The sequence below is a fragment of the Trachypithecus francoisi genome, unplaced genomic scaffold, assembly GCF_009764315.1.
Source record: "Trachypithecus francoisi isolate TF-2019V2 unplaced genomic scaffold, Tfra_2.0 Lachesis_group6, whole genome shotgun sequence".
Lineage (NCBI taxonomy): Eukaryota > Metazoa > Chordata > Mammalia > Primates > Cercopithecidae > Trachypithecus > Trachypithecus francoisi.
In genome coordinates, this window is record NW_022681471.1 from 19,575,226 (window position 1) to 19,597,259 (window position 22,034).

General features: G+C 41.1%; 1 protein-coding gene across 1 annotated transcript in view; it reads right to left on the minus strand.

Annotated features, from left to right (window-relative positions):
• Positions 1 to 22,034, minus strand: part of ENOX2 (ecto-NOX disulfide-thiol exchanger 2) — a 334,982-nt gene that overhangs the window by 65,167 nt on the left and 247,781 nt on the right. Inside the window, 1 exon segment of the mRNA XM_033201081.1 lies at positions 8,075 to 8,230. Coding sequence (XP_033056972.1) covers positions 8,075 to 8,230 — 156 coding nt within the window.

Consider the following 22,034-nt stretch of genomic DNA (forward strand, 5'->3'; position numbering starts at 1 on the left):
TGAAAACAAATGAGTCTTGTTCATAGATTAGGCCAAGGCCCCCAACCTGACTCTTATTCAAGTTGGCAAGCAGCTGATTTGGGAGCTTCCTTGGGTATCAGGATCTCTAGCTTCCTCACTTTGCTACTACTCTCTGTCTTGTTGGTGTGGCTAAGAATAATTAGTTACTCATAATATTCTCTTTCCCTGTATTTGGTCAAAAAAAGGGGTAAAGGAATTCAGGGAACTTACAAACTTTCTGTTAATTTTTACAAGTCTGTAATTTCAAGACCTCTCTGTACTGGTTTTTTGTTCTATATGAGAGGATTAGAGGGAAAGGGAAAATAACCTAGTGAGCAGGAATCTGAAATGTCTTAGTCACAGGCACTGAAGAGGTTATAGTTTGGGTCAAAATGGAGAAGATGAGGTCTAGAATTGTTTGAGACTTATGCTTTTGAGTTTTTAAGAACTGGAAGGGATTCTAGCCATCACATTTCCAGTGATTCTTAACTCTGGTGGCACATTCAAATCAATTTGTAAGTTAAATAATGCCTGGGCCCCACTCCAGTGGGTCTGATTTAATTAGTCTGGGGTGCAGCCTGTGCATTCATTTTTGTTGTTGTTGTTGTTGCTTTTTAAGCTTCTCAGGCAGTTGTAATGTGTAGTTAGGGTTGAAAACTATTGACTTAGTCTCAATCTCTGATATTACAGAGGAAAAAGCTGAGTGAGGTTAAATGTCTCATTCCAGGTCACCACATTAGATAGAAGGAACATGAACTTGGAGCAGGTAAACCTAAATTTAAATCTTAACTTCATGACTGACTGTATGACCTTGGGAAAATTATATAACCCCTGAAAACCTCTTTCTTCATCTTTAAAACAGGGATGCTACTCTACCTTACAAGGGTTATTGTAGGATATTGACAATATACTGTCTGTATTGCATGTGGTTCAATGCCTAGCACTTGGCAGGTTCCAATAAATAGCAATCATTGTAGCGTTATTATTATTTACTATTACAGAACCCAGTTTTCTTAATTCCCAATCTGGGACTTTCTAAAGTCCTACCAGAAGTCTGGAGTAGAGTGGTAGCTAAGACCTGAACTTCTAAACTTCCAGATCCTTGCATCACCCAGATCTTTAGACAAGGCTGGGTTTGTGAAGGAACCATTCATATGGATAGAGAAATCTACAGCTATGAAGACACATATGGCTTTGACCATGGAACACAACCCCCCACTGACTATATAAGGTAAAGAATTTTCAAGAGTATCCATATAGTTAGAGCATGTTTTAAAATTAGAGACTTTAGAATACAATCCTGTTTCAGAATAAAAAGGCTTCTTAAGTTTACTATTTAGGAGAATTAGGTGGCAAAGAATCCTTTTGTGAAGCTAAGAATCACTTTTATACTGTTTGAGTTTCCTTTAATCTACCTTTAGGTCCACTGAGAGACTACATGTAACAATGAAAAGGCAAAGGCTCCCTCCCCTGGCTACATTTGTGGGATTTAAAAAGTCTATGGGAGGCCGAGGCAGGTGGATCATGAGGTCAGGAGATAGAGACCATCCTGGCCAACACGGTGAAACCCCGTCTCTACTAAAAATACAAAAAATTAGCTGGGCATGGTGGCACGCACCTGTAATCCCAGATACTTGGGAGGCTGAGGCAGGAGAATGGCCTGAACCTGGCAGGCGGAGCTTGCAGTGAGCTGAGATCCTGCCACTGCACTCCACCCTGGGCGACAGAGCGAGATTCCATCTCAAAATAAATAAAAAAATAAATAATAAAAATTAAAAAAAATTCTGTGATGAAGTCATCACCCTTATTTAGGTGCTGTGATTCTTCTGTGGTGACTGTCTTCTAAGTAAAAGGGCATAAAAGGCACTAAGAGTAATGTCAAGAATGCTGAGGATTTATTTATTTTCCTGGGGTAAATGTAGAAAGCCTCTTTAACAGCATTTGCTGAGATTTAGGGGTATGCCACCAAGCAGGGTAATGGGCTATACTATCTTCCTTAATGGATAGTACCCGTTCCTTAATTAACAGCTCAAAGCACTTTGTCGTCTGGGCCTGATTTTCTAATCCCACTGAAATACAGTGATCAGGGCACAGCAATGATAACCCATAGGAGAGCAAATTCAAAGCCCACCTATTAATCAGTAATGTGCTAAGCTCTATAGCACCCCAATCACCACTCAGGATGGAGACAAAGAAAAGTTCCATGTATAAAGATTCAAGATAACTGGGAATAAAAAGAACTCTAATCTCTGGTAATGGAAAAGGAGGAGCTTTTAGCAATTCTAATTATACCCAAGCATCCACTCTGGGGAGCTATGTTGGGGCAATCAGAGTCATTGCTGATCTTTGAGAAGTGAGGCAGGAAGCAGCATAGAGAACCCATAAGCCACTTGAATCTTGCTTTTCAAAGGAGCATCACAGCTCACTCAGCTGGTTTGCTAGGATTTATATACTGCAAAGTCTTTAAGTCGATTTTATTAGACAGCTCAAGATTGAAGGTCCCCTGGACAATCAGCAGGGGTTAAATGTATGTTAATGTAATCCCAACTGATTGGAAAAATTAGAAGGCTGGAGAATTTTAATTAATGCTCAATTTACCCACTTTCTCTAACTCTCTTTATAGCATTCAGCCCTGAGAGTCTTCTCATTTTGATATCGTAAAATGAAAACATTGCTCTTGCTCTTTTTCTGGCTCCTGGGTATTTTCCCATGTACCTGGACACGGATAGCAGATGATATTCCATTACTTATTCCCTGTTCACTGTTATTTCCCCGTAGACTCAAAATGTAACCTCTCCATAGAAGGTCTAATCGCCAAAGTGAAAAATCTTGGCAAAATCAACTTTTCTGGAGAGATGGTATTACCCTCTTTTTTCATCACTAAGAACTGCTAATTGGGAATTCAGTAAATCTCTGATAGACAATCTGTGAGAAAAAAAAGTGTGTTCCAGGACACTTTTTTATTTTCTTGTTATATCTCAATTTCCTGGAAATTAGAGGATGTTGCTTCTGCAACAATGGGTTACTCACTCACCATTTATCTTTAGGAGACTGGTACTTGGTCTGCTCCAGTCTAGTTTGAGCCATTGACTTTTTATACCAGGTCTGATTTTGCCTAGTCTACAACAGAGAAGTTAAGATCCTTATCAGAGATCTTATGGTTCTTTAGTGGTGGAGAGCTGGGATATGAAACCAGGCTGGCCTGTGTCACATCTGAGCTTGAAAACCTACCCATTACTCTATAGTGCCTGCTCCAGAGACGGTACAAAGCTCTACATGCTACCTGCCAACCAGCCCTTGCTTTTCCTAATGCATTTTAAAGGATTTTTGCCTATATAATAATTATTGTGGTAGCTACCTTTTTAATGTAGAGAATCATAACTTTAGAGCTGGATAAAGCATTGGAGGTATCTAGGCTAATCTAACCCAATATTTTTGCTTTACAGACAAGAAGGTTGAGACTCAAGGAGGTTATATGACTATCCCCACATCCCACAGCTAGTTAGTGACAGACCGGGGAATAGAACACAGTTCTCTTGATTTATAAACTGGTAGTCTGTCCTCTATACTATAATACTATTTTTTTGTACATTTGATGTAGACACACCCAGAAAAGTCTAGTAGGCAGTTGGCTATATGTATCTGAAGCTCAGAAGAGATACAGACTAAAAATATAGATTTGGAAGTCATTAGTATGTAGTAGTAATTACCGCATACTCTCTTGCTTTGCTTTCTAGACCTCTGACCCCTCCTTCTGTCATCATCCATCCAACTCTCCCTCCCTCCACCATTCAACAAATATTTATTGAACACCTACTATATGTAAGACACTTTTCTAAGTGCTGGTAATACATCAGGAGACAAAAGAGACAAAAATTCTGCCTTCGTGGGGTTTATATTCTACAAATTGTATAGTTGGTTAAAAGGTAATAAGTCCAGTCTGGGCAACATGGTGAAATCCTGTCTTTAAAAAAAAAATACAAAAATTAGTTGGGCATGATGGGGCACTCCTGCAGTCCCAGCTACTCGAGAGACTGAGGCAGGAGGATCACTTGAGCCCAGGAGGTGGAGGCTGCAGTGAGCCAAGATTATACCACTGCACCCTGGCCTGGGCAACAGAGTGAGACCCTGTCTCAAAAAAAAAAAAAAAAAGATACATGTTATATAAAAAATAGAGAAGGTAAATAGGATTGGGACTGTGGCAGAGAGATAACTTTTAAATAGGTTATCAGGGTCACTGAGAAAGTGACATTTGAGCAAAGACTTGAAAGAAGTGAGAGAGTTAGCCATGCAGATATTTATAGGGAAAGCATTCTAGGCAGGTGGAAGAGCTAGCACAAAGGCCCTATGATGGGAGAGTGCTTGGTGTGTTCATGGAACAGCATGAAGGTCAGTGTGACCGGAACAGAGTAAGCAATGGGGAGGAGAGTAGGAGATGAAGTCAAAGAGACAATGGAGGGGAAGAACAGATCATACCTGACCCAGGCAATTAAAAGGACTTTGGTCTCTATTGTGAGCGAAATGGGGAGCCAGCCATTCAAGGGTTCTGAGTAGAGGAATTACATGATCAGACTTAGGTTTTAAAAGGATCACTCTGTCTATTCTGTTCAGAATAGACTGTAGGGGGCAAGGGTGAAGAAGGAAGACTAATTAGTAGCCTATTACAATAATTTATAAAATGAATCACGCCAGATACAAACTAAATCATAGCAGTGGTTATTGTGAATATGGAACGATTACAGACATATATTGTTAGGTAGACTGATATAATTTTCTCACAGATTAAATGCACTGTGTGAAGGAAAGAAATTCATTAGATTCGGCATTCACTATTTAAGTGGAAATGCCTTAGAGTGATGTACTACAGTTTTAGTTCCAATACCTTCCATGTGGAAGTGCACCAGAAAGGGGTATGCTTGAAGTTGGGCTGGAGGAGAGTGTGAGGAGTATGAGGTCAGTAAGCAGTTGAACCTGACTAAAGGGCAGGTATGTGGCAAATAGAAGTGATGGATTGAAGACAGTCATATGAAGCAGACAAGTAAAAGGTTTTTGAGGTCAGGAGTTGGACTATGAATCTGCGGGCAATGGGAGTCACAGAACAATTTTATGGTTCTGTATATGTGACAAGCACTTGGATGAAATGTCAGGTGGGACACGGGGGAGGGAATGGATGGCAAAGATACTTTCTAATAAAGCAATAACAATTAGAAGCAGACTGGATGGTGAATAAAGAGACTGTATGCGTTCCTGAATCACAGGACCTCATTGCTGAGAGGAATTTCAGAGGCCACTGAGTGTAAGAGAATATACCAGAGACAGGCAGGAGTAAGGAGTGGGGTTGTAATTGATATGGTTCGGCCTGTATTCCTGCCCAAATCTCATGTAGAATTGTAATACCCCATGTTAGAGGTGGGGCCTGGTGGGAGGTGATTGGATCAGGGGGTGGATTTCTCATGAATAGTTTAGCACCATCCTTTTGGTGCTGCTCATGTGATAGTGAGTGAGTTCCTGTGAGATATGGTTGTTTAGAAGTCTGTAGCACCTCATCCCCATTCTCTTGTTCCTGCTCCTGCCACATGAGACACCTCGCTCCATCCTTGCCTTCTGCCATGATTGGAAGCTTACTAAGGCCTCCCCAGAAGCAGAAGCCACTATGCTTCCTGTACAGCCTGCAGAACCATGAGCCAATTCAACCTCTTTTCTTTAAAAATGACCCAGTCTCAGGTGTTTCTTTATAGCAATGTGAGAATGGACTAATACAATAATCAAGGCCTGATCAGGCAGGGTTGGTGGGCTGAGACGATAAAGGGTTCAGTCACACCAAATCTCTGTTCTTCCTTTCCTACCCTGCTCTTCCCATCTCACCTTCAACAAAGCAATGTCTTGGGGCCACTAACAACAGTGTCACTTTTGCCATGCTTTCAGCAGAGAACTAAGAGAAGAAGCACTTCTATTAGTGTTTTCTCCACCCAAGTAATCCAAGCCCCCTTTGAACAAAACTCAAGTTCTAAAGAGCAAACAGAACACCAGTTTACTTTAAGCTGTGTCAAGAGTTTTATGTTTGAATTCAATTCCAAGGCCAGGTTCCTTCCCAGAAGCCACCAATTTACTGGTGCTGGTTGCCCTGTAAGCATTCTTAATACAAGGATGAATAACTAAAAGACAGAGCCATGGGGGAGATATGGTGCCCTCTTACTCTGTGGCCCTTCCAACTCAGAACTGAAGAGGCATGGCTGCAGGTGGGGAAAGATAAAAATGTATTTGAGAGATGTCAGTCCGTTTCTTTTACTAGAGGCTATCAAAAGTTACGAGCCTTTTTAAGCTATATATTTCTAGATTCATTTGAAGACTGCTCAACAAGATGGTCTATGTGTCATAAACAAGGCATCTGTGCTATTCTTTAGAAATTTAGAAACTGAACATCCTGTAAAGTCAACTACTGCACCCAACCTGGACATTATAGGGTGTGAGCCACCCTGTTAGCTTAGATGTGCTTGAGACCATGAAAGCCTGCTGCAGGCTGATTATGCGATAAATGAATGATTAAATCAGCAGGATTCTACCCTTTCATAAGCAGGAGGTTTTAACACTGGCAGTGCCTAAATTCATGGCTTTTTATGTAGAAAAGGTACTATCAGGAATGCACAACTTTCTCTAATCTGAAAGCAACATGCTGAAAGGTAAAAAAGGCCATTGCCCACTTGTAGGGACAGTGGAACTAAGAGTAAGAGACAGATAAAATGGTGCTGCTCATTCACTTAGGCACTAAACACAAATCCAGGAATGGCCATTTGAGCTGGCAAGTAAGGCCTGCAAGGGCCATCTTATTCTCCATTCCCTAATTCTCCTTGTGACATACTAGCTTTTCTCTCAATACAGTCCTCTGAGATGCTGGCCTCCTAGATTTCTTATTGGTCTGGAAGGATGTCTCCTGTTGACAACCATGTTCAAAAACCAGAAGAAAGCATAAAGATCTGTTTTTTTCGTTTTCTAGCAAAAGGGGCCAAGATGATCTATCTAGCCAACCTGATTGATTCTAAAATCATCTCAGTTATGAGCAGACCATACTACGTAAAATCTGGGTCCCTGCCAGGGCCTGGGCGTGATTAACTGATTCCTATTTAAGGTAGGAGATGAAATATTTGTCTGAAGTCACATGTCAAAGATTCATATTTATCCTGATAAGGCAAGGTCATTTGATCTATGTCCTAAACCACTGAATGTATCCCTTAACAAACAGCTCTAATCTTTGTACTGTAGTGGTGGTTCCCTTGGTATGCCATCCAATATGACTAGAACTATGGAAAAATCATTAATGAGGCTTGGGGCACATGCAGAATCAGCTTCTAATCACTGAATGTATATAAAACTACAAATGCATTTGGAAAAAAAGTTTTAGTCAATTATTATTAGTGGGACATTTTAAGTAAAATATGGTCACCATATCTTTACACATGTTTTAAAGTGAATCTAAGTAGAAGCCTGTTCATTACTGACAAAAATGGATCTCTAGATTACTTCCACATGAACTGCTTTGACTGGTGGCTACAAGTAGTGTGACTTAGTCTCAATATTCCTCTCTGCCCTTCCAATATGTTGAACCATGCCTCACTGTATATTACAGCCCATTGGTTGAATAGCAGTGGTTCGAGTGATATATGAATAGCTGCTAGCAGTGGAAGATTCTTAGCACCAAACATATATTCTCATGTGCCTCAGATCACACTCTGTCTCTGCCATCATCAGTACATGGGGCAGTTATGAAAAGGAAAGACTACAAATGATGGTGTTGAGCAATCTGCATGCTTCCTTCTTTACTAACACACGTGAATTCCTCACCAGACTGCATTAGAAACACGTATCATTTGTACTGCAACTTGCACACAGAAGTCTACTGTTGTGTGCATAAAATTCAACCCTGCCTAGCAAGAGAAAAATTTCCTGTCTTCTGTTCTCTAGGTGAAGCTTTCGTACAAACATCTATGAAGCCCTTGGGTATTCTTTTGAAAAAGAAGAAAGTTTTCTTGTACACTAAAACATTGTGTCTTGTGTGGAAAAAAAAGCAGAATATTACTTGGATTTGGAGGGAAGAGCGTGCAGCTTTTACAGTGTATGATCTCTTTTACTACTGGCATATCTGGAGGAATTGGTGGAGGTACTATTCCCAAACCAGGCATCATTGGAGTTATTGGTGGAATTCCAGTCATCATTCCAAGAGCAGGATCAAAGTCTAAAAATGGAGAAGAGAGAACAATAAATGACACCAGGCAAGGTTAAGTGGAGAAAGAATGTTACTTTGTAAGCTTCAAATCAAAGGCCTTTTTCTAAGACAGAGGCAAAATATTTAACAAACATGGTACTTAATATTTCCAGGTCTTAAATATTATCTTATAGTTGTGCATTTTCCTTTGGGGATGGGGCCGTTTTGTTTGACCAGGGCTTATTTAAGTCTCTGCATCTCATTGTGGCATCCAAGGTCTTTCATAGCATGGCCATGCCTTGTCTATTGATTTTGCCTCTACTAGTTTCCAACACACACTCTCTGCTCCATTCCGAGAAGGCTTTTTACTGTCCCTTGTACACATTTTCTTTGTACAGTACAGCATGATATTAAGAGCACAGAGTTTTGGGGATCAAGCAGACCTGGGTTTTAGGTCTACCATTTGCTTAGCAGGATGAACTTCCAGTTCCTCATCTGCAAAATAGGGTTAATATCACCTACATTACAGGAAGCTGTAAGGAGTAAACAAAATGATGAATCTAATGTGCTGAGCATAGGTTTGATAAATAACTACTCTCTGTGCCTTTGTTCACGTTGTTCTTTCTGCCTGGAATTATTTGAGCCTCTGCAAATTCTCCCCATGCTTCAAGGCCTGGCTTAAGTGTCACCTTCCTTGAAGAGGCTTTTCCAGATAATTGTGGTTCATTCTTGACTTTGCCTCTAAAAGCTATCGGTTCTATACTTGTTACCACTGATTTTTTTATTTTGCATCATTCTTTGTTTAATTCAGGGATGCCTCTAGCATGTGTGGGGGCACCCAACAAGTATTTTTTTTGTGGGGCCTATCTACGTACACAATTTGTTTCACTGCTAATCAGTACTGGCAGCATTTTCGTGGCACAATCTCACGCGATACCATGAAAGAAATACCACATAAGTCAGCTGGAGTGGTTTCCTTGCCAGGCCACTCTCCTGGAACTAAGACTCTGGGGAGAATTCCATGAGTCCTGAAGCTTCTTGGGGCATCTAGTTCACTGCACATACAGGTCAGAGGATTGGAGAGTATCCCAAAGGGGAGAAATGGGAACTCAGATATACATGTGTCCAGTTTAAGATTAGGACTTCTCAGATGATAATGCCAGTCACAGTTTGCCCCAGACACTGCAGGGGAACTTAGAAAATTTCAAGAAAGGTACTTCTTACAACCAGAATACAAGGAGGAGCTGCTCTGGACCCAGGGCAGCTGCCCTGATGATATTGCCTGCTTGGCCAGTGCTTGGCTTTGGAAGGGGACTTACAAATTATCCAGTAGGCATTCCATAGCACAGGGGCCCCTGAGGAGGAGCCCCACTTGCCTGGGTCTAAGGACAGTATTGATTTCATTGTTTAAATCTTGTCTCTAGATCAAAATGGAATTTCTCTGAGAGAAGGGAGTACACTCTACTTCTTTGTTTCTCTGCCTCCCACTCCTGTCTTTGCTATAGAACCACACACAGTGGACTGCAAACAAAGAAAGTACTGCAGCCTGAGGGGTTCTGGTAATTCAGGGGCAGTTGCAGCAGCAGTAGCAGGCCCTACTCCCAAAGACTTCATCATGTTCACCACACAGGCCAGAAGGGTAATGCCTGTACACATGTCCTTAAAGTGGCCCTGAAGTCACCTGGGTGGCTCTTTCTCTCTAAGATGCTGGAGGAGGTCAACCTAAACAGCAGGAAGAACCCAGGATTCCCACAGAAGCAGAACCTCAGGTCTGACAGGCATAATAAGAGTGAGATCTAAAGCTGGGCAGATGGGCAGGCAGGTGGCACATGGGCATCCCCTGTTACAAAGGCAGCCCAAGCAAGCTAGGGCATTACCCAGTCTCTCACATGCCTTTTAAATGTGATGTCAAGACCCTGAAAATGTTTGGGAAGAAAAAAAATATCCCAAAAGGAAGTTTTATTTTTATGAAAATGTTTACTTTTAGCCCTCAAATGTCATCTCACTCAACTTGCATGTACACACACACACACACACACACACACACACACACACACGTACCCTCCTTCCCTCCCTCCCACCCATGGCTCTCATATCTATACTGTACTCCATATAGTAGTTATGTGATCTTGAAGAAAGTTTCTTAATATCTGTGTGCCTCCATTTCCTTTTTGGTAAAAGTGGGGGGCAAATAATGACATTTAGCTCAAAGGATGAAAACACAGAACAGATATGAAGACCTCTGGCAAGACAGATAGTCCTGATAGGTAAGTTTCCTTCTTTCCATTCAAAATGTGAAAACCCACACTGATAAATTCACTGATTCAGGCATTCATTCACACATTCACAAACATCTGTGATAGGCTTCCTATATGTCAGGCTCTATGCAAGTGTTGGGGGTGGTGTCTAGGTTTCCTGTTGGATCTTAGAGAACCAAAATAAGAGCACTATGGTTAAGAATGCCATTTATGTCTTTGGAAAATTTGATTCCTCATGCAGAAGATTTTGGAGAAATTGTTAACATTATCTTACCCATTTACAAACTGTTATTTTTCATTAGGAAAAGATCAGATTAGATTGTGTGCCAACAAAACAATCCCATCTATTTTTCCTATTCTACTGAAATGTTTGTCTTCCTTTTATTGTTCTGCCTGCCTCCTTATTGTTATTCATATAGCTCTGTCACTCACAACTCTACCTTACCACAGATTACAGAAACATCAGTTCATTAAACAAGTTCTGCCACTTCGGCTGAGAAGGAAATGTCTGTCTCTATGTACTGCCTACTAATAAATGGAGACAAACAAAAAACAAATATACAGGATAAATATAACTCCTGACTGATGTACTTATCACTCTGCTGTTTCATATAATTACATTAATATTTTATAAATTCATTTAAAAGCAAATGTATTCATTGCATATGGCTAAAGCCAGAGTAGATAAACTACCCCTCTTCCTTTTGTTCAATATGCCAGGAGTTCCATAGGCTACACTGCCCATAAGGGCTTGCTAGAGAGCAGGTTGTACATGACATTTCAAAGTCTTCTATCACGTTGATTATTTCTTTTGCTTATCTTTAATCATTAAGCACCAAAGTGAATGTGGATTTCCAATGTCGACCAAGAAAACCATCTGAAGTCATGGGCTTTATACATATATTGCAGAACCTGAAAAATCAAAGAAGTCCAGCAATTTAAAACACACTGGGAATAGAACACCAGAGAAATTCTCTCCCTTTTCCAGGCCCCTGGCCTGGCTTGTGGAGTACTACCAACAAGTACGTACCATTGCCACTTATGTTAGGAATTCAAACTTTCAAAGATTTGAAATCATATAAAAGAGTTATGGAAAAGGCCAAGATACTCCTCCAAAGTCCTTTTTGCAATAAATATCCTGTTCTGTTTTGCTTTTACTGTCTCTTCTAACACCATTTCCCTACTGCCTTCTTGACTCTTGGCATGGCCATTGCCGAAGAGTCATGACATATTGATTTGTATTCTCTCTCTTTTTTTTTTGGAGACGGAGTCCCGTGCTGTCGTCCAGGCTGGAGTGCAGTGGTGTGATCTCAGCTCATTGCAACCTCTGCCTCCTGGGTTCAAGCAATTCTCCTGCCTCAGCCTCCCTAGTAGCTGGGATTACAGGCATGCGCTACCATGCCTGGCTAATTTTTTTTTTTTTTTTTTTTTTGTATTTTTAGTAGAGATGGGGTTTCACCATGTTGGTCAGGCTGGTCTCAAACTTCTGACCCCAAGTGGTCCACCTGCCTCAGCCTCCAAAGTGTGGGGATTACAGGCGTGAGCCACCAGGCCCGGTCTGTATTCCCTCTTCTGATTCACGTACTTCCGAAAGTCCCAACCCACTGGAAATTCTGCAAATGCTGTCTGTTAGCTGGGGCCAGCTTGCTCCTCAGACTTGCAACTCTACCATGTGATTTCAAGTAATGTTTCCATGTAGCTTTAAGCCTTCCTGCTACCTAGCAACTTGCACTTACTCAACCTTGGCAGAGTGATTATTGTCCATTCTCTGTACACATCTGAGCCAAGGAATTACAATGGAGGCAAATGTCATTTCTGTGCAGCTACCCAGTTATCTCTCTATCTATTCATTCACTATTTTGATGACAGGTCCTATGTCAGGTGTCGGGGTTTCAGAAACGAATAAGACAAAATCCTTGGCCTTATACTCTAGTTTGGAAACAACAATGCAAACAGTTACAATGCTGTATCATCAATGAATCACCATAATTGTTTATTAAGTGCTTAAAATGCTTTAGGTTCAGTGCTAAGCATTTTATATAATCACATTCTAATAGAGCTGTGAGCTTAGATATTGTTATCCTTCATTTTATGGATAAAGAAATTGAGGTCAAGGAGGGTTTAGTTACGTGCTCAAGTTTACACAGCCAGTAAGAGGCAGACCTAGAATTCAAATCCAACTTGGTCTAATTCTAATGCCCTTAACCACTACACTGCCTCTCAATGTAGTATGACAATGGTTTCAATACATTAATACAATTCCAGATATAAAGTGAAGCAAATTGTTGAAAAAATAAGGCATATGAGCAACAAAATGTTTACATACAATTCTTTTCCCCCCAATGTGGTAGATTAAAGTTGGATACAAATTCTTTGATTCTCCTTCCATCAAGGTAAGGGTCTATGCCTTTATCCCTTTGAATCTGGATGGGCTTTAGAACTGCTTTAAACGACAGAATATGGCATAAGGGATATTGTGTCCTTTTTGAGGCCCAGGCATTAAGAGAGATGCAATTTCTATCTTTTGTCTCTAGAAATGAGTGATAACGGGAGCTTTTCATCCTCATATAAGGCTGACTACCCTGCTAGAGAGACCACGTGGAGAGGGACTTAGCGCAAATGGCAGAAGATGGATCCAGCTGAGCCCAGTCTTGTATCTGTCTTTACCAAGGTGTCATGCATATGAGTGAAGTCTTGAAATCAGTCTGCCACAACTGAGGTATCCCAGTTGATATCACACAGAACAGAAAAATTGCCCATTTCAGTCCTACCCACATTCCTCATCCAGAAAAATCTTAAAATATAATAAAATGATTGTGTTTTAAGTCACTAACTTCTAAGGTAGTTTGTTATATAGCAATAGGTAAGGAGAATATCCAGCCTGGCTGCAGTGGAGTGTTGCTGGTTAATAGAGTTAACAATTTTCAAGGAATGAAAATAGAAAGTATACTAAACAGTCAAACTAGACTGACCATGATTTTTCTCAGATTTTTGAAAAGGCACTTTAGGATCCTGCAGGGCACAGAGCCACTGTCTTGGGCAACTATTGCCACTACACTGTTGCTATATGGAAGGACCATTGTTCAGTTGGAACAATGTCAGATGACTGACACTCTACTAGGTGTACTAAGATAACAGTTGTCTACAAAACTGTAGAAACCTCAGAGGTGTTCTACATCTGATGTCTGACAAAGACATCACACATGCCTATTTTATGGTTCAACCCTAATAGTTTTTGGCAGGCCCGTTCATGTTGGCTTCTCTTTCTTTCTTTCTTTTTTTTTTTGAGATGGAGTCTCGCTCTTATCATCCAAGCTGGAGTGCAATGGCATGATCTCAGCTCATTGCAACCTCTGCCTCCCAGGTTCAAGCGATTCTCCTGTCTCAGCCTCCCTAGTAGCTGGGATTACAAGCACGCGCCACTACGCCCAGCTAATTTTTGTATTTTTAGTAGAGACGGGGTTTCACCATGTTGGCCAGGTTGGTCTTGAACTCCTGACCTCAGGTGATCTTCCTGCTGTAAAATGCCACCTTTTACCTTTGTGGCAGGGGAGAGGAATACTAGCTACCCATTAATTGGCTACTTATTAATTTCTAGGTTTTATACACTGCATCTGACTTAATCTTCACAACAATCCTAAGGGATGGGAAATAATATTCCCTATTTTACAGATGAGGAAATTGAAGCTGATAGAGATAACACAGTAAGGATACACAGTAAGTGGCACTCACTAAACATGCTCCTAACCATTAGTCTACACTGCTTCCCACAAAGTCCACAGTTTCATAAAGACAGATGCTCTCTGTCAGATTAGTACCTACCTACTCAACCTTGTATGTGGCCTTCAAACCTTCCTTTCCAGGAGGCTATCCTGGGGTTGCGTATCTGTAAACCCAGAATTTCCTATTGAGATATTTGACACATGCATTGTCACAGTGTTTCGGGGCCTCTTTTTAAAATTCACTGTTGCAATTTTGTGCCACAAAAGAAGTTGAAATTGTGGCCATGTATCAATTGGAAGTAGGCAAAGGTAGGAAGTGACACACATTGACTATCTTGCTTACATTATCAGAACTGGACCCTGATTCTTACTGAAAGCCCCTTTACACTCTCAGAAAGGCTTTGCCTGCACTTAACGACTTCTCCCCATCCAAGTGCCCCGGCCCGATAAAAGCATTTCCAATCTTTTAGGTGTTCCAGAGACCCCTGAGCCCCAGGAGGTAGTTTTTACTCACAGTAAAAACCACTGAAATGCAACCACAGATTATTCCAAAATAACTATTTCAAATAGGATCTAATTATATATGCATAATTAAGCTATTTTATAGAAAGTTATGATTTCAACTGAGCTACATATTTCTGAGACATTATTGTTATTTCTTTAGAGTTCCTACAAAATTCATTGGAAAATTAAGAATTATGCCTGTGTACTGGGAAATTTTAACCCATTATAGTCCTGTCTCTTTTCTACATAGAGCCTTTAAAAGACTTTTTAGGCAGTCTTTGTCAGATTAGTATCTACCTACTGAAGCTTGTATCTCTCTTCCAATCTGAAGAGAGAAAACAGATTTCCAAGGACAACCTGGCTGAGCTGTGAGATGATTCTGGACTTCTCACCAGCCCTCTTGGAGGCACAAGTTCCCAAAGTTTTACACAATGACTCTCAAATTCTACCAACATCTGTCCCGTTTCCCCAAAAGATCATCTAAACACTTGTTTCAGCTTAGCTGGAAAGGTGAGACAGGGCCTGGCTCATGTACAACAGCAAACAATCTGGCAACCTGGGATTGGTGGGTTATGTGGCACAATTTCAGTTCACAGAGGTCCTCCCAAACATATCTCAACTTTGATCTCAAATTTCCACCAGTGGAGCTTTATTCCTTTAGTGCAAGGTTTTGCAAAATTTCCTTTGTAGCCCATCTTCCCTCAATTCCTTTTTATTCATTTACACTGTGTTCTTGCCTTTTTAGAACATTTGACAGGTCCAGAGTCATTAATGAGGGCATTTCCCACTACATCTGTGGTTCCCAGATTTCTGGATTTTGGAAATGAATAAAATTATATGCATATTTAAGGTCACCAGCCTCTTAATTTGGCAAGAAAAGAAGTGGGGTAAAAGTAACAAAGAAGAGGGGCGGAGCAAGATGGCCGAATAGGAACAACTCCAGTCTCCAACTCCCAGTGCGAGCGACACAGAAGACCGGTGATTTCTGCATTTTCAACTGAGGTACTGGGGTCATCTCTCTAGGGAGTGCCGGACAATCGGTGCTGGTCAGCTGCTGCAGCCTGACCAGCGTGAGCTGAAGCAGGGCGAGGCATCGCCTCACCTGGAAGCGCAAGGGGGAAGGGAATCCCTTTTCCTAGCCAGGGGAATTGAGACACACAACACCTGGAAAATCGGGTAACTCCCACCCCAATACTGCACTTTAAGGAAACAGGCACACCAGGAGAATATATCCCACACCTGGCCGGGAGGGTCCCACGCCCACGGAGCCTCCCTCATTGCTAACACAGCCGTCTGCGGCGATCTATCCGCAAGGCAGCAGCGAGGCTGGGGGAGGGGCGCCCGCCATTGCTGAGGCTTAAGTAGGTAAACAAAGCCGCTGGGAAGCTCGAACTGGGTGGAGCTCACAGCAACTCAAGGAAGCCTGCCTGTCTCTGTAGACTCTACCGCTGCGGACAGCGCACAGCTGCAGTCCATTAGGGGAAAGAGCGGGGCCGGTGCAGACGCGAACGATTCTGTCTGACAGCTTTGGGGAGAGCCGTGGATCTCCTAACGCGGAGGTTGAGATCTGAGAATGGACAGACTGCCTGCTCAGGTGGGTCCCTGACCCCTGAGTAGCCTAGCTGGGAGACATCCCCCACTAGGGGCAGTCTGACACCCCACACCTCACAGGGTGGCGTCACCTCTGAGAGGAAACTTCCAAGAAAGAATCAGACAGGTACACTCGCTGTTCAGCAATATTCTATCTTCGGCAAACTCTGCTGCTGATACCCAGGCAAACAGGGTCTGGAGTGGACCTCAAGCAATCTCCAACAGACCAACAGACAGTCCTTCTGACTGTCAGACGGAAAACTATCAAACAGGAAGGACACCTATACCAAAACCCCATCAGTACGTCACCATCATCAAAGTCCAGAGACAGATAAAACCACAAAGATGGGGAAGAAGCAGGGCAGAAAAGCTGGAAATTCAAAAAATAAGAGCGCATCTCCCCCTGCAAAGGAGCGCAGCCCATCGCCAGCAACGGATCAAAGCTGGTCAGAGAATGACTTTGACGAGATGAGAGAAGAAGGCTTCAGTCCATCAAACCTCTCAGAGCTAAAGGAGGAATTACGTACCCAGCGCAAAGAAACTAAAAATCTTGAAAAAAGAGTGGAAGAATTGACAGCTAGACTAATTAATGCAGAGAAGATCATAAACGAAATGACAGAGATGAAAACCATGACACGAGAAATACGTGACAAATGCACAAGCTTCAGTAACCGACTCGATCAACTGGAAGAAAGAGTATCAGCAATTGAGGATCAAATGAATGAAATGAAGCGAGAAGAGAAACCAAAAGAAAAAAGAAGAAAAAGAAATGAACAAAGCCTGCAAGAAGTATGGGATTATGTAAAAAGACCAAATCTACGTCTGATTGGGGTGCCTGAAAGTGAGGGGGAAAATGGAACCAAGTTGGAAAACACTCTTCAGGATATCATCCAGGAGAACTTCCCCAACCTAGTAGGGCAGGCCAACATTCAAATTCAGGAAATACAGAGAACGCCACAAAGATACTCCTCCAGAAGAGCAACTCCAAGACACATAATTGCCAGATTCACCAAAGTTGAAATGAAGGAAAAAATCTTAAGGGCAGCCAGAGAGAAAGGTCGGGTTACCCACAAAGGGAAGCCCATCAGAATACCAGCAGACCTCTCGGCAGAAACTCTACAAGCCAGAAGAGAGTGGGGGCCAATATTCAACGTTCTTAAAGAAAAGAATTTTCAACCGGAATTTCATATCCAGCCAAACTAAGCTTCATCAGTGAAGGAGAAATAAAATCCTTTACAGATAAGCAAATGCTTAGAGATTTTGTCACCACCAGGCCTGCCTTACAAGAGACCCTGAAGGAAGCCCTAAACATGGAAAGGAACAACCAGTACCAGCCATTGCAAAAACATGCCAAAATGTAAAGACCATCGAGGCTAGGAAGAAACTGCATCAACTAACGAGCAAAATAACCAGTTAATATCATAATGACAGGATCAAGTTCACACATAACAATATTAACCTTAAATGTCAATGGACTAAATGCTCCAATTAAAAGACACAGACTGGCAAACTGGATAAAGAGTCAAGACCCATCAGTCTGCTGTATTCAGGAGACCCATCTCACATGCAGAGACATACATAGGCTCCAAATAAAGGGATGGAGGAAGATCTACCAAGCAAATGGAGAACAAAAAAAAGCAGGAGTTGCAATCCTAGTCTCTGATAAAACAGACTTTCAACCATCAAAGATCAAAAGAGACAAAGAAGGCCATTACATAATGGTAAAGGGATCAATTCAACAGGAAGAGCTAACTCTCCTAAATATATATGCACCCAATACAGGAGCACCCAGATTCATAAAGCAAGTCCTTAGAGACCTACAAAGAGACTTAGACTCCCATACAATAATAATGGGAGACTTCAACACTCCACTGTCAACATTAGACAGATCAACGAGACAGAAAGTTAACAAGGATATCCAGGAATTGAACTCATCTCTGCACCAAGCAGACCTAATAGACATCTATAGAACTCTCCACCCCAAATCAACAGAATATACATTCTTCTCAGCACCACATGGCACTTATTCCAAAATTGACCACATAATTGGAAGTAAAGCACTCCTCAGCAAATGTAAAAGAACAGAAATTATAACAAACTGTCTCTCAGACCACAGTGCAATCAAACTAGAAATCAGGACTAAGAAACTCAATCAAAACGCTCAACTACATGGAAACTGAACAACCTGTTCCTGAATGACTACTGGGTACATAACGAAATGAAAGCAGAAATAAAGATGTTCTTTGAAACCAATGAGAACAAAGATACAACATACCAGAATCTCTGGGACACATTTAAAGCAGTGTGTCGAGGGAAATTTATAGCACTAAATGCCCACAAGAGAAAGCAGGAGAGATCTAAAATTGACACTCTAACATCACAATTAAAAGAACTAGAGAGGCAAGAGCAAACACATTCAAAAGCTAGCAGAAGGCAAGAAATAACTAAGATCAGAGCAGAACTGAAGGAGATAGAGACACAAAAAACCCTCCAAAAAATCAATGAACCCAGGAGTTGGTTTTTTGAAAAGATCAACAAAATTGACAGACCGCTAGCTAGACTAATAAAGAAGAAAAGAGAGAGGAATCAAATAGACGCAATAAAAAATGATAAAGGGGATATCACCACCGACCCCACAGAAATACAAACAACCATCAGAGAATACTATAAACGCCTCTACGCAAATCAACTAGAAAATCTAGAAGAAATGGATAATTTCCTGGACACTTACACTCTCCAAGACTAAACCAGGAAGAAGTTGAATCCCTGAATAGACCAATAGCAGGCTCTGAAATAGAGGCAACAATTAATAGCCTACCACCAAAAAAGTCCAGGACCAGATGGATTCACAGCTGAATTCTACCAGAGGTACAAGGAGGAGCTGGTACCATTCCTTCTGAAACTATTTCAATCAATAGAAAAAGAGGGAATCCTCCCTAACTCTTTTTATGAGGCCAACATCATCCTGATACCAAAGCCTGGCAGAGACACAACAAAAAAAGAGAATTTTAGACCAATATCCCTGATTAACATCGATGCAAAAATCCTCAATAAAATACTGGCAAACCGGATTCAGCAGCACATCAAAAAGCTTATCCACCATGATCAAGTGGGCTTCATCCCTGGGATGCAAGGCTGGTTCAACATTCGCAAATCAATAAACGGAATCCAGCATATAAACAGAACCAAAGACAAGAACCACATAATTATCTCAATAGATGCAGAAAAGGCTTTTGACAAAATTCAACAGCCCTTTATGCTAAAAACGCTCAATAAATTTGGTATTGATGGAACGTACCTCAAAATAATAAGAGCTATTTATGACAAACCCACAGCTAATATCATACTGAATGGGCAAAAACTGGAAAAATTCCCTTTGAAAACTGGCACAAGACAGGGATGCCCTCTCTCACCACTCCTATTCAACATAGTGTTGGAAGTTCTGGCTAGGGCAATCAGGCAAGAGAAAGAAATCAAGGGTATCCAGTTAGGAAAAGAAGAAGTCAAATTGTCCCTGTTTGCAGATGACATGATTGTATATTTAGAAAACCCCATTGTCTCAGCCCAAAATCTCCTTAAGCTGATAAGCAACTTCAGCAAAGTCTCAGGATACAAAATTAATGTGCAAAAATCACAAGCATTCTTATACACCAGTAACAGACAAGCAGAGAGCCAAATCAGGAATGAACTTCCATTCACAATTGCTTCAAAGAGAATCCAATACCTAGGAATCCAGCTTACAAGGGATGTAAAGGACCTCTTCAAGGAGAACTACAAACCACTGCTCAGTGAAATCAAAGAGGACACAAACAAATGGAAGAACATACCATGCTCATGGATAGGAAGAATCAATATCGTGAAAATGGCCATACTGCCCAAGGTGATTTATAGATTCAATGCCATCCCCATTAAGCTACCAATGAGTTTCTTCACAGAATTGGAAAAAACGGCTTTAAAGTTCATATGGAACCAAAAAAGAGCCCGCATTGCCAAGACAATCCTAAGTCAAAAGGACAAAGCTGGAGGCGTCACGCTACCTGACTTCAAACTATACTACAAGGCTACAGTAACCAAAACAGCATGGTACTGGTACCACAACAGAGATATAGACCAATGGAACAGAACAGAGTCCTCAGAAATAATACCACACATCTACAGCCATCTGATCTTTGACAAACCTGAGAGAAACAAGAAATGGGGAAAGGATTCCCTATTTAATAAATGGTGCTGGGAAAATTGGCTAGCCATAAGTAGAAAGCTGAAACTGGATCCTTTCCTTACCCCTTATACGAAAATTAATTCAAGATGGATTAGAGACTTAAATGTTAGACCTAATACCATAAAAACCCTAGAAGAAAATCTAGGTAGTACCATTCAGGACATAGGCATGGGCAAGGATTTCATGTCTAAAACACCAAAAGCAACGGCAGCAAAAGCAAAAATTGACAAATGGGATCTAATTAAACTAAAGAGCTTTTGCACAGCTAAAGAAACTACCATCAGAGTGAACAGGCAACCTACAGAATGGGAAAAAATTTTTGCAACCTACTCATCTGACAAAGGGCTAATATCCAGAATCTACAAAGAACTCAAACAAATATACAAGAAAAAAACAAACAACCCCATCAAAAAGTGGGGAAAGGATATGAACAGACATTTCTCAAAATAAGACATCCATACAGCCAACAGACACATGAAAAAATGCTCATCATCACTCGCCATCAGAGAAATGCAAATCAAAACCACAATGAGATACCATCTCACACCAGTTAGAATGGCAATCATTAAGAAGTCAGGAAACAACAAGTGTTGGAGAGGATGTGGAGAAATAGGAACACTTTTACACTGTTGGTGGGATTGTAAACTAGTTCAACCATTATGGAAAACAGTATGGCGATTCCTCAAGGATCTAGAACTAGATGTACCATATGACCCAGCCATCCCACTACTGGGTATATACCCAAAGGATTATAAATTACTCTACTACAAAGACACATGCACACGTATGTTTATTGCGGCACTATTCACAATAGCAAAGACTTGGAATCAACCCAAATGTCTATCTGTGACAGACTGGATTAAGAAAATGTGGCACATATACACCATGGAATACTATGCAGCCATCAAAAAGGATGAGTTTGCGTCCTTTGTAGGGACATGGATGCAGCTGGAAACCATCATTCTTAGCAAACTATCACAAGAACAGAAAACCAAACACCGCATGTTCTCACTCATAGGTGGGAACTGAACAATGAGATCACTTGGACTCGGGAAGGGGAACATCACACACTGGGGCCTATCATGGGGAGGGGGGAGGAGGGAGGGATTGCACTGGGGAGTTATACATGATATAACGTCATGCACATGTACCCTAGAACTTAAAGTATAATAAAAAAAAAAAAAAAGAAAGAAAAAAAAAGTAACAAAGAAACTAACCAATATCCTATTCATACAGTTCATAAAAGAAAGAACATTTTAAAACCAAAAATACAGGAAGTCTATCACCTCAGAATAAAGGGCAGTCCTTTCAATTGAGCAAATTTAGCTTCATGACAAATTTACTACATTTTTAGTTTTTACATTTTGCCATAGACGGGTCGTGGCCTACACACCAGTGTTTAGGCTTTTCAGATCACTCAACTATTTCACTTAGCGTGCTCCCCTATATATGAAACTTCCTGTGAAAAATTTCTTTCAGAACTAGAATGTCACACACACACACACACACACACACATTATTAAGGGCCATGAAAAGCTTCA